Source organism: Ranitomeya imitator, chromosome 1, assembly GCF_032444005.1.
Source record: "Ranitomeya imitator isolate aRanImi1 chromosome 1, aRanImi1.pri, whole genome shotgun sequence".
Lineage (NCBI taxonomy): Eukaryota > Metazoa > Chordata > Amphibia > Anura > Dendrobatidae > Ranitomeya > Ranitomeya imitator.
In genome coordinates this window covers 713519783-713538703 of record NC_091282.1, presented here as the reverse complement: position 1 = coordinate 713538703, position 18921 = coordinate 713519783, and the positions used below count along the sequence as shown (strand labels likewise).

Below are 18921 nucleotides of genomic sequence, written 5' to 3'. Positions count from 1 at the left end.
ACTTTCACGTTCAAGGAATTGAACAGATCAACATTCCTCTTTGTGGGGGAGACATCAGACAGCGTCCCCTCACACAAGAGGCTTTCTGGATATATCATCTTAACACTAGATTCCCTGGTGGATTAAACAAATGCAATGAATTAATGTAGCATTATTGCTCATTGTCAAATGTATTTTGTCTTGTTTTTATATGTTTAAGCTATTGTTTTTATTATATTGAGGACCTTTTTCAATATGTCGTGATGAAAATGTGGATTTTCATTGGTGAACTCCCCCTAAATAAAGGGGTATTTGCAGATACCAGTATGGCTTTGACAAAAATCATTCTGATCGAAATGTGTTGCCTGTGGCTGTGTTTAGGCATTTTTTCAAGAGAGAGCATGTTAGCACGTGTATTTTTAATATGACTTAATAAAGAAGAATATTTTTTAAGGAGCTGGAACCACACATAATTTTTCATGGTTTCAAGGTTTGTCTGCACGGAGTTCCGAGCACCTGCGGTGGTTACTGGTGAGCTGGCTAAAACCCCTTTTGTTTTCACTTGAAAAAAAAAAAGGCTGTGTTCTTTTACACTATAGCAAAGTTAATCGTGTCATTCAAAAATACAATTCATCTGGCAATAAACAATCCCTCATATGGCTGCAGCGGGAAGGGGTTAATGATGTACTAATTATAATGCAAAAAAATCATTCCAGGACATACAGTTGTGGCCAAAAGTATTGACACCCCTGCATTTCTGTCAGATAATACTCAGTTTCTTCCTGAAAATGATTGCAATCACAAATTCTTTGGTATTAGTATCTTCATTTAATTTGTCCTAAATGAAAAAACACAAAAGAGAATGAAGCAAAAAGCAAAACATTGATCATTTCACACAAAACTTAAAAAATGGGCCAGACAAAAGTATTGGCACCCTCAGCCTAATACTTGGTTGCTCAACCTTTAGCCAAAATAACTGCGACCAACCGCTTCCGGTAACCATTAATGAGTTTCTTACAATGCTCTGCTGGAATTTTAGACCATTCTTCTTTGGCAAACTGCTCCAGGTCCCTGATATTTGAAGGGTGCCTTCTCCAAACTGCCATTTTTAGATCTCTCCACAGGTGTTCTATGGGACTCAGGTCTGGACTCATTGCTGGCCACCTTAGAAGTCTCCAGTGCTTTCTCTCAAACCATTTTCTAGTGCTTTTTGAAGTGTGTTTTGGGTCATTGTCCTGCTGGAAGGCCTATGACCTCTGAGGGACACCCAGCTATCTCACACTGGGCCCTACATAATGCTGCAAAATTTATTGGTAGTCTTCAGACTTCATAATGCCATGTACATGGTCAAGCAGTCCAGTGCCAGAGGCAGCAAAGCAACCCCAAAACATCAGGGAACCTCCGCCATGTTTGACTGTAGGGACCCTGTTCTTTTCTTTGAATGCCTCTTTTTTTCTCCTGTAAACTCTATGTTGATGCCTTTGCCCAAAAAGCTCTACTTTTGTCTCATCTGACCAGAGAACATTCTTCCAAAACGTTTTAGGCTTTTTCAGGTAAGTTTTGGCAAACTCCAGCCTGGCTTTTTTATGTCTCAGGGTAAGAAGTGGGGTCTTCCTGGGTCTCCTACCATACAGTCCCTTTTCATTCAGACGCCGACGGATAGTACGGGTTGACACTGTTGTACTCTCGGACTGCAGGGCAGCTTGAACTTGTTTGGATGTTAGTTGAGGTTCTTTATCCAACATCCGCACAATCTTGCGTTGAAATCTCTTGTCAATTTTTCTTTTCCGTCCACATCTAGGGAGTTAAGCCACAGTACCATGGGCTTAAAACTTCTTGATGACATTGCGCACGGTAGACACAGGAACATTCAGGTCTTTGGAGATGGACTTGTAGCCTTGAGATTGCTCATGCTTCCTCACAATTTGGTTTCTCAAGTCCTCAGACAGTTCTTTGGTCTTCTTTCTTTTCTCCATGCTCAATGTGGTACACACAAGGACACAGGACAGAGGTTGAGTCAACTTTAATCCATGTCAACTGGCTGCAAGTGTGATTTAGTTATTGCCAACACCTGTTAGGTGCCACAGGTAAGTTATAGGTGCTGTTAATTACACAAATTAGAGAAGCATCACATGATTTTTCGAACAGTGCCAATACTTTTGTCCACACCCTTTTTTATGTTTGGTGTGGAATTATATCCAATTTGGCTTTAGGACAATTCTTTTTATGTTTTTTTTCATTTAAGACAAATTAAATGAAGATAATACCAAAGAATGTGTTTGCAATCATTTTCAGGAAGAAACTGAGTATTATCTGACAGAATTGCGGGGGTGTCAATACTTTTGGCCACAACTGTATATGCTAGGATGTCTGCCACAGGGGTCACCAATTGAGGGTTAGAGTGTAACCCCGAAAGGCTCCCTCTAGAGGTTGTGGCAGTAGAGGTCGTGGGGACACCATTGAACCCAGAGCTGGGGGTGTTCCCTGGTAAGTTCGGGACAGCTCAGATCCAGGGTGCCACACAGAGACGCAGGTATAAAAAATGCAGGTATGAGAATAGCCGGGATGGTCATTGAGGCAACTGGGGAAGTGTGCACGCAGAACCCTTTAGCATTGGCCAATGATGGGGCCGGGGGTCAGGGTAAATTAGATAGAGCGCTCTCTAGACAATGGTGTCAGGAGGCTCAGGTTCGGGTGCGACGTAATACAGACATATGCTCAGAGTTGCCAGCGTGGTCAGGTAAGGGTACAGAGTAAATGGTACCAGGGGCCCGAAGGCAGGTACTTAGGTGACAGGATGACATGCGGGGTTAGTGAACCCAAAATAAATAAGGTCGAGACCACTCAAAACTGGCCCAAATCTACAGTTAATCAGAAAGGAGGGCTTGGCTTCTGCAATGGAGAACAGGGTGGGTGGTCCCATAATGAAGTATGGAGGAGAATTCACAAACGGGAGGGATGCATGCGTCGATCGATGGTTCTGGTCCCTACTCTGGTTTCTTAGTGTAATGTCGGGCATGGAAGTCACAGGGTCATGCAGATGCTCTGTCTCGCACCCATAACAAATGTTCAACCCCCACAGGTATGAACAGGGGGAGGATATGTGAGGCAGTGACCCCTTTTACAGCTAGGGTGTGCTGTTTGTGCTCTCCAGAATGCATACAGAACCGAAGTGAGGCCATGAGGGCGTATTGCAGTCACAGGTGTAGCTGTGATAAGAATGGTGAAGCAGTGACTGATTAAAAGCCCTGTAGTATAGGGAAGAGGTGTGTCAGTGTTGGCTTTAGAAGCAGACAGAGCAGTGGTCTGCATAGCACTCCCTGTGTGAGGCAACATAGGGTCAAGAGGATCCAAAGGGTCTGACACATGCGTACACGGCAGTGTGGACGCTCATGGCAACCTGTCTCGGACTGTCTTTTGCTTCCCAGCTGTGATCCGGAGGATACAACATGCTGTGCACTGTGTGAGTAAAGAGACTTGGCCCCGGTATGCGGTTGCCCAGAGAAACTGGACAAAGGGAAGTCTGGCCTGTTTAGGGACTGCAATCTAAAGCCGTGTACTATGTATTCTGGCCTTGCATTCACTGCATAGGCAAACACTATGGGAGACCCACTTCCTAATAATGGGAACATTGTTTTCAGGAGGCCCACCTCTATGTCTCTTCCGAGGGTTATTGGGGTGCCTCCTAATTTTTGGTAGGCCTTGCATTCAATGCATAGGTAAACAGTATGGGAGTAACAAATAATGTGAAATAGGTTTTTCTGTGGCCATCCAGTACCTGGGTTCAAAGGGTTATTAGGGTGCATGTAACTTTAGGGCAGGCCATGGCTTGCATTCAATGCATAAGCAAACAGTATGGGAGACACAATTTCTTCTAATGGGAACAATTTTGTGATGTGGCCCTCAAGTACGTCTGCTGAAAGTGTTATTGGGGTGCATGTAAATTTGATGCAGGGCAGGCCTTGCATTCAATGCATCATTTTTTCAGGAGGCTCTCCTGTACGTCTCGTGAAAGGGGTATTGGGGTGCGTCCTAATTTTTGGCAGCCCAGCCACTCACTGCATAGGCATTAACAGTATAGGAGACCCACTGTTTAATAACGGCCCTTTAAGAATATTAATGCCGCCTGATGCCCCTCTAAAATTAGGGTCTGTGACTTTTAGAGTCCCTCCTTCATAAATGAAACAAGATGTGTCTGCTTATGTGTCACACAACACATGGCCAGCTAGGGTTGTTAAATGTTACAATGACATTTCCCAGTGAATGCAGTGAAAGCAATGTTAAAGTTGAAAAACGCATCAAAAACGCTGCGTGTGAACATAGCCCAAGTGGTGGAGGAACATTTTGGTCTGGGGTTAATTATTTGCCTTATATATAAGTCATTACCCTGGAAAGATTGTTCCTTAACATATTTCCCAGCAAAATCCATTTTGATTTCAGTTTTGTATGTTTTTTGGTGCACCTGTAAAAATGGCGTAAAACTCTGACAACATTGCTTACAGCTGTGACCTAGAAGTCAGAAATGCTTCCAGGGGCGATCCCTATGATGTTCCCGTGTCATTTGAGCAGTGTTTCCATCATTTTCAGATGTTTTTAGACCTTAAAAGGACCCCCGGGGGCATCACGGTAAAAATACTCGGGTTTCCCTTTTACATTGGGCTTGTTGTTCTGGCCGAGTACCCGAGTATTACAAATTGCTCGACCCGAGCAACGAGCACCCGAGCATTTTAGTGCTCGCTCATCACTAATAGACACAATTGGAAAGCTCAAAAGTCAATAATAAACAGAAAAACAGAATATATCAGGACTAGTGTTGAGCGATACCGTCCGATACTTGAAAGTATCGGTATCGGATAGTATCGGCCGATACCCGAAAAGTATCGGATATCGCCGATACCGATACCCGATACCAATACAATTCACTGGGACACCAAGTATCGGAAGGTATCCTGATGGTTCCCAGGGTCTGAAGGAGAGGAAACTCTCCTTCAGGCCCTGGGATCCATATTAATGTGTAAAATAAAGAATTAAAATAAAAAATATTGATATAATTACCTCTCCGGAGGCCCGTGGACATCACCGCTGGTAACCGGCAGCCTTCTTTGTTTAAAATGAGCGCGTTTAGGACCTGAGAATGACGTCGCGGCTTATGATTGGTCGCGTGCCGCTCATGTGACCGCCACGCGACCAATCAGAAGCCGCGACGTCATTCCTCAGGTCCTAAATTCCTAGAATGAGGAGTTTAGGGCCTGAGAATGACGTCGCGGCTTCTGATTGGTCGCGTGCCGCTCATGTGACCGCCACGCGACCAATCAGAAGCCGCGACGTCATTCCTCAGGTCCTAAATTCCTAGAATGAGGAGTTTAGGACCTGAGGAATGATGTCGCAGCTTCTGATTGGTCGCGTGCCGCTCATGTGACCGCCACGCGACCAATCAGAAGCCGCGACGTCATTCCTCAGGTCCTAAATTCCTAGAATGAGGAGTTTAGGGCCTGAGAATGACGTCGCGGCTTCTGATTGGTCGCGTGGCGGTCACATGAGCGGCACGCGACAAATCAGAAGCCATGACGTCATGGGAGTCCCTAAACGCGCTCATTTTAAACAAAGAAGGCTGCCGGTTACCAGCGGTGATGTCCAGGGGCCTCCGGAGAGGTAAGTATATCAATATTTTTTATTTTAATTCTTTATTTTACACATTACTATGGATCCAATACCGATACCCGATACCACAAAAGTATCGGAACTCGGTATCGGAATTCCGATACCGCAAGTATCGGCCGATACCCGATACTTGCGGTATCGGAATGCTCAACACCAATCAGGACACATGATTGGAAGGTACAAAAACTCAATCACATAAAGGATCATGTAGGGACATACCACAACCCCCTCACACCACTCCTTTTTTGAACCTCCCAATCATGCGTTCATTGATTCTTGTACCTTTCAGTCATGTGTCCTGATACATTCTGTTTTTCTGTTTATTATTGACTTTTGAGATTTCCAATAATGTGTCTATATTTTTTTTTTTAAATCTTATTTATCGATGGCACTTGTATTTTGAAAATATGTGGATTTGTTTTGTGTTGTTACATGTGATTTATTTGCTTAATAAAGTATTTTCTTTATAAGATTGACTTTGTGCCTCTAAATACTCTTTTTGGGTTATATCAGTGATGGTTACAAAACTGGCTCTTAGCACTGAAAATGCCCATCAGTAAGAATACTTGAAATGGCTCTCCTTTCTTCTCTGATGTAGCAGTACATCACATATCCCTAGACCTTGCAGCTATTAACACTTTGCTTGATATAAGTAAAACATGAAACATTCTGCTGACCCAGAAAATGCTTTATTTTATTTTTTTAATTAAAGAAACATCTACTGAGATTAGTCTAGGAAAACTTCACTACATTCTCTACATTATCACTGTAAATAAAAGAGATATGGAAAAGACAGTGTGGTCAAAGTAAATGCAATGTGAGCAAAAAAAGTGTTCTTAGAATGTATTATAAATGTGAACATGAACATTGCAGACTAAGCAACTTTTCAACACCATTTCATTTTTAGTTGAAAAATTAATTTTTTCTAATGTAGAGCATCAAATATCCTGCCCACAAAAAAAGCCCTGGTCACCTATCTACATAAATGTAGGAGGCCATCAATCAATAAGATCTCAAGCTCTTGTTCCAGAGGTGATTGAATCATAGAGTTAGGCCAGTTTCACACGTCAGTGGCTTCGGTACGTGAGGTGACAGTTTCCTCACGTACCGGAGACACTGACTCACGTAGACACATTAAAATCAATGTGTCCCTGCACATGTCAGCATGTTTTAACAGACCGTGTGTCCATTTGAAAAACACGGAGACATGTCAGTGTTCGTGGGAATGCACGGATCACACGGACCCATTAAAGTCAATGGGTCCGTGTAAAACACGTACCGCACACGGATGCTGTCCATGTGCAGTCTGTGTGCCGTGCAGGAGACAGCGCTACAGTAAGCGCTGTCCCCCCAGCTTGTGGTGCTGAAGCCCCATTAATTTCTTCTCTCCAGCAGCGTTCGCTGGAGAGAAGGAATGAAAAATCTTTTTTTTGTTGTTGTAATAAAGTTCCTGGTTATCTCCCCCCTCCCTCCTCCTGTGCGCCCGCCCGCTGGCATTAAAATACTTACCCAGCTCCCTCGGCGCTTCCTCTCAGCGTCGCAGCTCTTCCTGTATGAGCGGTCACGTGGTGCCGCACATTACAGTGATGAATATGCGGCTCCACCTCCCATAGGGGTGGAGCCGCATATTCATCACTGTAATGTGCGGCACCACGTGACCGCTCATACAGGAAGAGCTGCGACGCTGAGAGGATGGAAGCATCGAGGGAACTGGGTAAGTATTTTAATGCCAGCGGGCGGGCGCACAGGAGGAGGGAGGGGGGAGATAACCAGGAACTTTATTTTAACAACAAAAATTTAAAAAAAAAAAGATTTTTTATTCCTTCTCTCCAGCGAACGCTGCTGGGAAGGAGGAATGAATTCTGGATTCAGCACCCAAAGCAGGGGACAGCACTTAACTCTAGCGCTGTCTCCTGCACGGTGTGTGTGGTACCCAGTCGGCACACGGACGGCACACCGCTGCCGCACGTGTGCCACACTGCCACGTGAGCACACGGACACGGATAATTCCGGTACCGATTTTTCTGATACCGGAATTATCTGGACGTGTGGGACAGGCCTTAGAGGGACCTCCAGGGTCATCGTGTCCAACACCCATGCAGGAATCACTAAACCATCTCAGACAGATGTCTGTCCAGCTCTGTTTGAAGACTTCCATTGAAGGAGAACTCACAATCTCTCGCCGCAGCCTGTTCCACTCATTGATCCCCTTCACTGTCAAAAAGCTTTTTCTAATATCTAATTTGTGTCTCCTTCCATTCAGTTTCATCCCAAGGTTGAATGTGACAAAGACATCAGAGCGCCTTCTGCCAGATACTGAATTGATAGTACCTAATAGAGTGACCACTATTCAATTTAATCTTCCCTGGACTATTGTCTCAGGACCCTATTTTACAGAGTGGTGGGGGTCCTGTGGATAGAAGATAAAAAAATTTCAACCGCAAAGCACTTTAAGTTCACACAGTTATATCAATCACTAAGATTATGCTTCCCTAGGAGTAGGCAGTAAAAGGAGTAGCGCTTCCAAGATATCTTACCTTATTAATTGGGTCATGGTCCATTTAATTTGGCAGGCATAGATAGACAAGTTCAATGGATCTGCCCCCACCCTCCTTCTTTCTACTATCCTGTTTCATTCTATTACAGAATATAAAACCCCCTTCATGCCTAAGCTGCACATCCCATTCACTAATAAGGAAAGGAAGAATAATTTGTTTTTATTGTTAAAGAGTAACCGTTGTTTTATTTTTTCCCCATAAATCAATTATACATGTGAAGATAAGAAACTTTGTTATATATCTGCTCCATTCTCCTGGCCTGAACATTTACTCTCAATTCACGGGTAGCATCTGTCTTCAGTGAATGCAAACTTTCGCATTACTGAAATAGTTGCTGACAGTTGGTGCTCATGTAATTCTATGTGGAGAGGAGGGGGAAAGAGGCAGACACAGACATTCTGCTGCAAGTATTCCTGAAATGAAGGTTACACTTTACAGAGTATCTGTCAGTGGCTCCAAAGAAATGAAATTAAATATTTTGTAAAAAATCCCTGAGTTCCCCTGATTCTAACAATCTTTTCCATTTTGTGTTGCATCACTTCATTGCAGAGATATTCTCATTGTTGCCTTTGGAGCACGGTATGTGAAATCTCTGCTTGTAGTGCAACTGGGTTTTTCTTTAAAGTCTTCTTTATGGATGTGGGCTTTGACCCCTCCATCCCAGATGCTGCCAAGTACAGTTTGCAGCTGATCTAGCAGTCTAGCAGACTTGTGCTGTGATGGACAGTGTCTGGGAAGGAGAGGGTAAAAGACCACGCCACCAAGGAAAGAAGACTCTAAAGAAAAGCCCAGTTGTTCTGCAAACAGAGATTTCACAAAATACACACCAGAAAAAAAAAACAATTGTGATTATCTTTGAAATATAGTGGGGTAGAGCAAAATGGAAAACTAAAACAGAATGAGGTAAGCTCAGGGATTTTTACAAGATATTTAACTCAATTTGTTTTAGGAAGTGATAGGTTGTCATTAAATGATATAATACCTCTACATGCAGACACGACTAGGGGGGTGCTTAATACATATAAATGTTTTCACCTACCTAAAAATTAATTAAAGAGAGGCTGTCAGCATAAAATGACTAACCAAACGAAGCACAGATACTTGGCAGGGCCAAACAGTTCAATATACGGTAAGTGTCGGCCTAAAAAAGTTAGAAAGAGCCTACTTTTTCTATAGAGTCAGTTGTGACTATGGTTTACTACCCTATCCCTATCTCAGCAAAGTAGTCATGTGGCTCCAGATAGGTAAGATTTGGCATGTTCTTCTATGGAGTAATTACAATGGAGAATTATTATAGTCATCCCCTTACAGGGAAACATTTGGCCTTAAAATTATTTTCCTGACTAGCTCTCTGTTGCGGGAGGGGCAAAATAGATAAATATTAACATCTACTAAAATGAAGGAGGATTTTTCACAAGATCAAAATGAACCAGTTTTTTTAATTTTATTTTATTTGTGCTGTTTTTTTTTGTTTGTTTGTTTTAAAATCCATCATACGGTTTGCAAGATATGGGCCTTTTTTATTTAGTGCTAAATTTTATGGTTGTTGTCATGCTGCTGCAATGCAGGTAGGTGCAAGCTCCACTAGATGGCAGTAGAGTGGAAGCAGGACTGCACCTAAACAGAGCTAGCCTGCAGTGCAGCAGTGAGGCTACCACAGGTGGCAACAGAATAGTCAAACAAGCCAGGTCAAATCCTAGACTGTAGCGCAGTGCCAAAGGAATAAGCAAACTCACGGTCAGAGACAAGCCAGGGAGTCAGTAACGGTCAGGAGCGGATTAGCCAAAAGACAAAAGACAGAACCAGGTCAAGATACAAGCCAAGTCAAAACCAGGGAGTCAGCACACTAACGGGAAACACTGAGTCAAGACAGGAATAGGGGAAAACAGAGACACGGGTTCAGACAGCAACACAACAGGACAAAACAGAGCAATCAGAGTCAGCTACATCAGCACTAGGCAAAAACTATAATTGACATGGTCTGCAGGACACAGCGGAGATAAAAAGCCAACCTGAACTCGAACTGAGGCTGAGAAAGGATAACCCCTGACATGACTAGACCGGGAAAAAGGGAAAACAGGACTCAAAACTCCATCTGGATCATGACAGTTGTGGTTCTTTTATGCCGAAGGGGTCATTGAAAAGACAATCAAAATTAGCACCAAATAAAAAGGCCCATATCTCGGCAACTGTATGATGCATCGTATTAGGAAGGATATCTTGCCTCCATTGCTGTTTGTTTTCTCTGTAGTCTAACAAGTAATGTTTCTCCTTGTGAAGAGTGACATGCCTGACATGCCAGTGTAAGGAGACTTATAAGCCATGCATGCTCCTCTGGAAAATAAAATATGCAAGTTGCCTCTTCAGAGTAGAAGAGAACTTGTACTCTAATGCCATCTAATGGAAGTAGCAATCTTAAACGTCAATATCGACCCTTTAACAAGCCTTGCTACATGGCTTAGATGAATAAAAGCCAAAGCAGAATTTCAATTTGCAGACACGTGTGTTTCAGGATGCTGCCGCTACTGAGTGCAAAGCATGAGATCTGATTTGGCTGTTTGAGGGGACTCTGACTGTGGTCTAAGGGTTAACGTTCCTTCTTGTGGAGAATGACATGCCAGTGTAAGGCGACTTATAGGCCATGTAATGCTGCAGGACACACCATATCATGATACAAGATTTAAAAAATATTTGACAGTTTACTACAGTTTGTGCTATTAATGGCACAGTCTTTGAGAGACATGGTGATAATGGGTGTTGGAAGAGAACATGACACTTGGAGAGGGCAGATGTTGTGGGTGACAAAGGACAGGATCCATGTTAGGAGGTGGAGGCAGAGCTGTGTTGAAGCTGTACTTTTGTCTGTGTGTTAGGGGGCATTTCTCAGCACATGCAGACACAGTGGTGATGTACATGAAAGCCTGGCAGCAATATTCTAAACACTGATAGAAAAACTGCACACACTGTTCACAGGTAGATGCCGATATTAGAAAGGGCTTTATGTGGGCACAATCCTCATGGTGAATGGATGTCACTTGTCATGTCCTTGTGAAGGCTCCTTCTGAGTGATGATCTGGTAGAGAGTTTCCCGAAAATGTTTCTCTCTTGTCAAGTTTCTGGCGGCTTCTTTGAGGCTTTGGATGTCGGTGGTCTCAGCCGGAGACATCAAGAAAGAGTGCGAGTGCCTTACTGCAAAACAGACAGGGTGAATGTCAAAAAAAAAGGGGGCTCAATGGTAAAAAGTAGCACAACAGAAAAGTGATGAAGATGCTGATATGCCCCTGCAGTTATACTTTTGCATGCATTATAAATAAGACTGTCCATAATAACAGCTAGAGTGCCCCATAACAGTTCCCAAAAATTTCTTGTGGCAGCTTAAAAAGTCAATCACATCTTCATAAATGGTTATTTTCCTAAGAGACCGACCACCGTTGCTGTCTAGTTGTTAAGCATTGTGCTGAAGTTGGCTCAGATTGGGAGGTAACATCCTGGCCAATGCTTATAAACTCAATAGTGAAAACCTTGTTAGCCCTGTACATGTTCTAATGTTCTGCAGCAGTGGTCTGTCTCCATGGCAACAAGCTACAAACAAAAGAAAAGCGTCAATATCTCAAGAACAACTGAAAATTTGAATAAGCTGCAAATTGCAAAATTGCTTGTATTTACAAGCATTATACAACAATCCTCTTTTCTGAAAATGGAAATAACCTTCTAAGTTCCTTTATAACTAGTCTGCGTACCCTAATTACACGAGCTCGCCAGTGAGTTTTAAAGAAAAGTTAAAAAAAAAAAAAACACACTCATCTTCTCTCACTGCAAGGAAATAAAAATTCACTAGTTGGATACTCCTCACCCATCTTGCACTGTCCTGTATGAGCAGAGGTCAGTATAGGAGGGTGCCCTTATTCCAGGAGTGGAGTGAGTCGGTCACTGCTGTTACAATAGACTAGCTTTCTTTACTGGTGTTTCAAGAGAATTCTTCTTGTTAGGAGACAAGTCAGAAAGGATGGTAAGGACAAGTCACAAACGTAGTTATTGCATTACAACGTAATCATGTGTAAGATGGGAACAAGTGATGGAGATGGTGGCTGGATGTGATCAGTTACTTACCGGAACAACACAGCTCTGTCAACTGTATAGTACCGGTAGCCACAGCGGGGTACTGCAGATCTACTCCTATTCACACAAAAAGGGGCTCATGTGCAGTACCCCTCCTTATCTGATTACATCCATCCATCACTGGCATCAAGACCAGCTGATCGTTGGTTATGCTCGCCTAGTGTTGCACCACCAATGGGCTGATAATGATGACCTATCCTAAGGATAGGCCATCAACATAAAAGTACATTATAACCTCTTGTATCAAAGCAAGGTAGGGTTAAATCCTAGCTCTACAGGTTCTGCTCCTGGATAACTTTGCATATAACCAGGCTAGGTGATCACCTTAGTCAGTCTTCTGGGGAAAGCTGAGCAGATTGGATTGTGTTGGAGCTGAAGAGAGAGACAAGCCAGAGCCTCTCTGTAAAGAGACTGCACAGGCCGTGTGCAGCAAACCACAAGTATCACTGGTTGCTATGGATGATGGCTGTTTTGTGGAACCGAATGGGGACTAGCTCAGTGGTGTCTGAAGTAGCCAGGGTCTATATTGTTTAGTTAGCGCCTGAACAGGGCTAGGGATTTAGGCTTATGGCTTTGTTTTGGTACTGAGCAACCAGTGAAAATAAATGTCACAAGAATCCAGTGCCTGTGTGAACACTATCTATTAGAAGGCCCAGAGAGCACAGGTGAATACAGTTTCAAGTTTAAATGTCTTCGGTAAAGGCAGCAACAGCATTGAAAACACAGTCTGAAAGCATGGAGGAGCTTGTTAAGCAATTGGTTCAGGTGTAGCACCAGATGACTCCCCTGATAGAAGCTATCGGGGCCAGAGACTGCACTTTCCGCTAGCCAACGTGGCAGTATCCGTGTCAGGCCTTGTAGAAGATTACTCTGGAGGATGATATTGAAGCTTGCCTGACAGTCTTTGAGAGAGTGGCAGGCAGGGAGAAATACCCCAGAGAAATGGGAAGAGATCTTGGCAAAAATAAGGGCATGTTCTTGGAGCATGAGCTTTAAATTTGGGTGAATTTAAAGCCCTGTAGACTCTGTGTGTTGGCAGATGGTGCTAACCACAAGCTTTAGGGGGTAAGTAGCAAAGCCAGGTAGGCTATCGTTGAATCCTAGCTCTACAGGTTCTGATCAGGTTCACCTGGATAACTTGCATATAACCAGCTTAGGTGCTCACTTCAGTCAGTCAGCTGGGGGAACGTGAGCACAATGGATTGTGTTGGAGCTGAAGAGAGAGACAAGCCAGAGACTCTCTCTGAGAAGAAACTGCACCAAACCACAAGTATCACTGGTTGCTGTGGAGGATAGCTATTTTGTGGGACCGAACTAGGGCTAACTCAGCAGTGTCTGATCTAGCCAGGATCTATACTGTTTAGTTAGTGCTCGGACAAGGCTAGAGATTTATATTTATAGTTTTGTTTTGGTACTGAGCAACCTGTGTAAATAAACGTCACATTGTTTTGACACAAGAATCCAGTGCCTGCGTGAACGCTGCCTATTGCTCAGCGTGATTCCCTACACCCTAATTAAATCAACCCATTTTTTAATAAAGATAAAAAAAATATTTATTCTCTTTTATGATGCCATTTTGGATGCAAACTCTTACACACAAAATTGGCTTTTTCGTGTTAAAACTGAAGGATGAAACTGGAGTTGATGAGTCAGTAGATTTGGCATGAAAAGGGTTACAGTGAGATAATCTGACACTTTTCTGCCAAAGCTTGTTGTGAACCCACCTGTCAGGGTCACTGCCTGCTGCTGTCAAATAAGAGAGAGAGTGGTCACAAAGCTTCTGCTATGAAATCCTAAATCCAAATCCTAAAGCCAAATCCTCCTAGAGGCCATGAACTGATAAAAGTGAAAACATACCATCTTGTCTCCCCCATAAGCATGCGGAACAGAAGGCTTTCATAGCGAGAGCTCATGTCTGGGCTAAATCTGTAACATTCTTTTACGTTTTTATTTACCGTATATACTCAAGTATAAGCTGAGATTTTCAGCACTTTTTTGTACTGCAGTGCGCAGGCGCCGGAAAGGTCAGAGAAGCCTCAACAGGGCAGACAAAGTACGCCTGCGCCGGAGCCATGGCTGAAGATCAGAAGAGGACGTCTTGGAATGAAGATGGGAGGTGCCGCAGCGGACCAGAGACGCCCATCCGACCGGACCAGCAGCGGGACCGCCCCTGGGTGAGTATAATCTAACGTCTTTTTCTCCTCTTTCAGGTAACATCGGGGGCTTATCTACAGCATTACAGAATGCTGTAGATAAGCCCCTGATGCCGGCAGGCTTACCTAATTGTGATTTTCGGGGTGACAGGTTCCCTTTAAGAGAAATGAATATTCACTTCTCTCCACTCCCATGGGCATGGAGAGCAGTGAATATTCATTCTCTTAAGTATTGCACATGTAATCACCCAGCCACTGCCGGTTGTTGTTAACACTGTGCGTGCTACTAAATAGCAATGAATACTCACTGCTCTCCACACATATAGTCTTGGTGTGGAGAGCAGTGAGTATTCAGGCAGCTGTCCTCTGCTTGTAAGCAGCATATGAAGTCACTGGCATGCACTGCTTACAAGCATAAATCAGCTGCTGGCATCAGAAAAAAGACTCTGCGAGGGAGCGCAGGAAGGTAAGTAGGATGGTTTATTTTTCTAATGTTTTTCATGGGGGCCATGCATACTATTTTAGGGATGGAGAGCCATGCAGACCAGGATAAGGATGAGGAGCCATGCAGACCAGGATAGGGATGAAGAGGCCATGCAGACCAGGATAGGGATGAGGAGCCATGTATACCAAGATAGGGATGAGGAGCCATGCAGACCAGGATGGGGATGAGGGGGCCATGCAGACCAGGATAGGGATGAGGAGCCATGCAGACCAGGATGGGGATGAGAGGGCCATGCCAACCAGGATGGGGATGAGGAGGCCATGCACACCAAGATAGGGATGAGAAGCCATGCAGACCAGGATGAGGATGAGAGGGCCATGCATACAAGGATGGGGATGAGGAGGCCATGTATATCAGGATATGGATGAGGGGACAATGCATACCCGGCTTATACTCGAGTCAATAAGTTTTTTTGTGGTAAAATTAGGTACCTTGGCTTATACTCGAGTATATACGGTATTTATTTTTTTAATTTGTAGAAAAATGCTGTGAGTTCTCATTCTCTGATTGGATGTTTCTCCATGTACGTCCTTTATTCTGGTTTACGATTATGTAGTATAGATTTAAAGGAAACCTGTCAGCAGGGTTAAGCATAGTAACCTACACACTCATGTCGGTGCCGTTATACTGAATAAAACGATACCTTGGTTGATGAAATCCGTCTTGTGGCTGTTTCTTAATCTTTATTTTCAGTTTTGTGTTAATGAGATTCTCGTGCCCTAAGGCGGGGCTGGGGTATGTGGTGCTCTGATTAGATATTTGTAATACCCCAGGAAGCCGGTTGTTACAGTAGTGTTGCCTTCCTTTTGGGGAGGGTGGTTCCAGGCCAGAAGGGGGAGCTCTAGACCCGGTTTCAGGAGAGCTTCCATATATATATTTATTTTTCTGTGCTGCTTTTCTTTTTCTGATACTATATATATATATATATATATATATATATATATATATATATATATATATGTATATATATATATATATATATATATATATATATATATATATATATATATACATATACATATATATATATATGTTTTGGCTTGGGGGAGGAGTTAGTTAGTCTGAGGAGGGAGTCTGAGGAGAGAGGAGAGTGAGCAAGAGAGCTGGAGCCATGCAGACACGAGGTTCTGCAGCTCCTGAACGAAGTGGAGGAGTCAGACAGAGTTGTGTCTGTAGAACGTGTGAGGGGAGAAGCACAGGAGAAGTGAGGAGCTGGAGAGGAGCTGCGACTGAGCTCCCTCCACACTGAAGTGCAGGAAACGGACACCGGGAGTCTGAGGCTGTGTGGGACTGTATGCCTCACAGCAAAAACCGGAGGGCAGAAGATTTCAGGTTGTCTGCCCACAACCACACCTGAAGGCACAGCAACATATAGAGCCTGGAGTTGTTACCAGAGACACCTGTAAAGAGGTCGTCAATACGTCATTTCGCTGCACGAGGACGGAAACCAAAAAACACAAGTGTGAAAGTAGCCTAACATGGACAGCAAGGTAATGTACAGTGAATTCCCTAAAAACTTTACTGTAAATAGTTAGCACTTAAGGTGCTCCCTATTGGGATCTCACGACTTGTGGCACAGAAGCGTTGCTGATGGTTTATTTGTGTGCTTGAAGAATATTTGCACCTTTTACATGTTTGCACTTTTTGTAAATAATGTTTTGCAACATTCAAGGGAAGAAACCTCCCATAAAGGGAAGACAAAGTTTTTTTAACCTGTTGAAATGCATTTCAAAATGTTTGCATAATGTAACCTGTTATTGTTATGTTTCCTTTCCCAGTCCAGGAGTACTGGATTTAAGGGGGGGAGTGTAACCCCAGGAAGCGGTTGTTACAGTGGTGTTGCCTTCCTTTCGGGGAGGGTGATGCCATGCTTGGAAGCGAGGAGGATCCCTTTAACAGGTAGCACATACATGCAACATGTTCTGATTCCAGGTCAGAAGGGGGAGCTCTAGACCCAGTTTCAGGGGAGATTCCCTATGTATATGTTCTGGCTTGGAGGAGTTAGTTAGTCTGAGGAGGGAGTCTGAGGAGAGAGGAGTGTGAGCAAGAGAGCTCGAACCGTGCAGACACGAGGTTCTGCAGCTCCTGACCGGAGTGGAGGAGTCAGACAGAGTAGTCTGTAGAACTTGTGAGGGGAGAAGAAGCACAGGAGAAGTGAGGAGCCGGAGGGGAGCTTCAACTGTATGCCCCACAGCAGAAACCGGAAGGCAGAAGATTTCAGGTCGTCTGTCCACAACCACACCTGAAGGCACAGCAACATATAAAGCCCGGAGTCGTAACCAGAGACACCTGTAAAAAGGCTTGTGTTGCCTGTCATGCGGGTACTGTCCTACCTATAGGACAGCGAAAGGACCTTGTGTGGAGCCAAAGGCAACGAGGGACTCACACTACAGCGCATGAAGGAAGGCTTCCAACCTCACCTGAAAGGGGGACTCCTAATCGCTTCCAGGCTGACCGGACCTCACCATCACCTGTTACCGGTACCCTGGACTGTGGCAGTAAACCACCAGTAAAAGGTAAAGAGACTGCAACCTTGTCTCCTCTAATTCTTTATGGCACCACACCATCTATCATCTTTGCCTACTACACTGGGAACCCTGGGGACTAAGCTTCACCTGTGGGAAGCCACACCATCATTGCTCCAATAACATCACCCCCAGTGGACCCCTTAAGCAGCATCGGTCATCTATGACCGAATAGCACAGGTGGCGTCATGAACATTCTTTATTTTTATTTCAAAACAACCCCTTTAAAGACCTTCCCTTTAACTTGGACGCCCAGGGCCACGGACCGGGTTGCTGCCACCGTGACCACCCTTTTAACGACCACTAGACTCGGCCCGAGTACCCCACGGCCCTGGCTGGTGCTCCATATTCATAATGCAGACTGCTGACAGGTCACTGCTCCCTCAGTGACCTGCCCCCTACTTTGCATAACGAATACCATCTCATACTGAATAAAAAAAACGCCTCTGCAGGCAGGTGCCAGTTGTGGTACCTGAGCTGCAGCATAACCGCATGTGTAAGGTGCACTTTTATCCCTTTTGCAGATTTACTTGAGCGAGGAAAAAAAAAGTCATTTTGAAAATGGCGCTGCCAGAAGCATTTTTTTTTTTAAATTCAGTATGTGATGGTATTCATTATGCAAACTAAGGGGCAGGTCAGTGAGGGAGCAGTGACCTGTCAGCAGTCTGCATTATGAATATCTAATCAGAGCACCACATACACCAGCCTCACCTAAGGGCACGAGAATCTCATTAACACAAAACTGAAAATAAAGATTAAGAAACAACAACAAGATGGATTTCATCACCCAAGGTATCATATTGTTCAGTATAACAGCGCCGACCTGACAGTGTGTGTAGGTTACTGTGCACAATCCTGCGGACTGGTTCCCTTTAAATCTACTTTTTTTTTTAAAAACCCAAACAACATTTGGATATATGTAATTACAAATTCCACATATAAATCACACCGACAAAAAAATGTACTTATCTAGGTGTTAAAATTTGTGATATCCATAAAGAGATGTTAACTTAAGTTTTACCCCATTATGCAATAAACTGAAAGATTTGTAAACATTGCCCCAAAAAAATAATAATGAAATGACTATCATGTCCAAAGTTCTCAATTTTTTTTAGAAAACTTTACCAACTGAGATTACCCCTCATTGTTTCTCCAAATTCAAGAAATGAATGATTCATCTTTCATAGTATCAAACATTGGCACTTGATAAGTAGTAAGAATAATGGCGGTATTGATGTGCTAGATACAGAAAAGTACCAACAAGCTTTTAACCTAAACAGAATTCTTGAATGTCATAAAACACCACATTGGAAATTATGGCAAGACCTAGAAAAATAATTCTGTAAAGGAGATGTTACAAATCTAATTTGAAGAAATAAAAATAAGAAAATAAAGAGATCAAATCCATTGGTAGCTACCAC

The 18921-nt window shown here is 43.5% G+C and overlaps 1 protein-coding gene across 3 annotated transcripts in view; it reads right to left on the bottom strand.

Annotated features, from left to right (window-relative positions):
* Window positions 1–7490: 7490 nt before the first annotated feature.
* Window positions 7491–18921, bottom strand: part of PLEKHD1 (pleckstrin homology and coiled-coil domain containing D1) — a 64143-nt gene continuing 52712 nt past the window's right edge. For 2 of the 3 annotated variants that reach the window (XM_069732352.1, XM_069732357.1), the window contains one exon: window positions 7491–11387. In XM_069732352.1, coding sequence (XP_069588453.1) covers window positions 11230–11387 — 158 coding nt within the window. In that variant the 3' untranslated portion in view covers window positions 7491–11229. Of the gene's footprint in view, window positions 11388–12051; window positions 12177–18921 lie in introns of all 3 variants that reach the window. The other variant, XR_011314159.1, reaches the window with a different exon arrangement.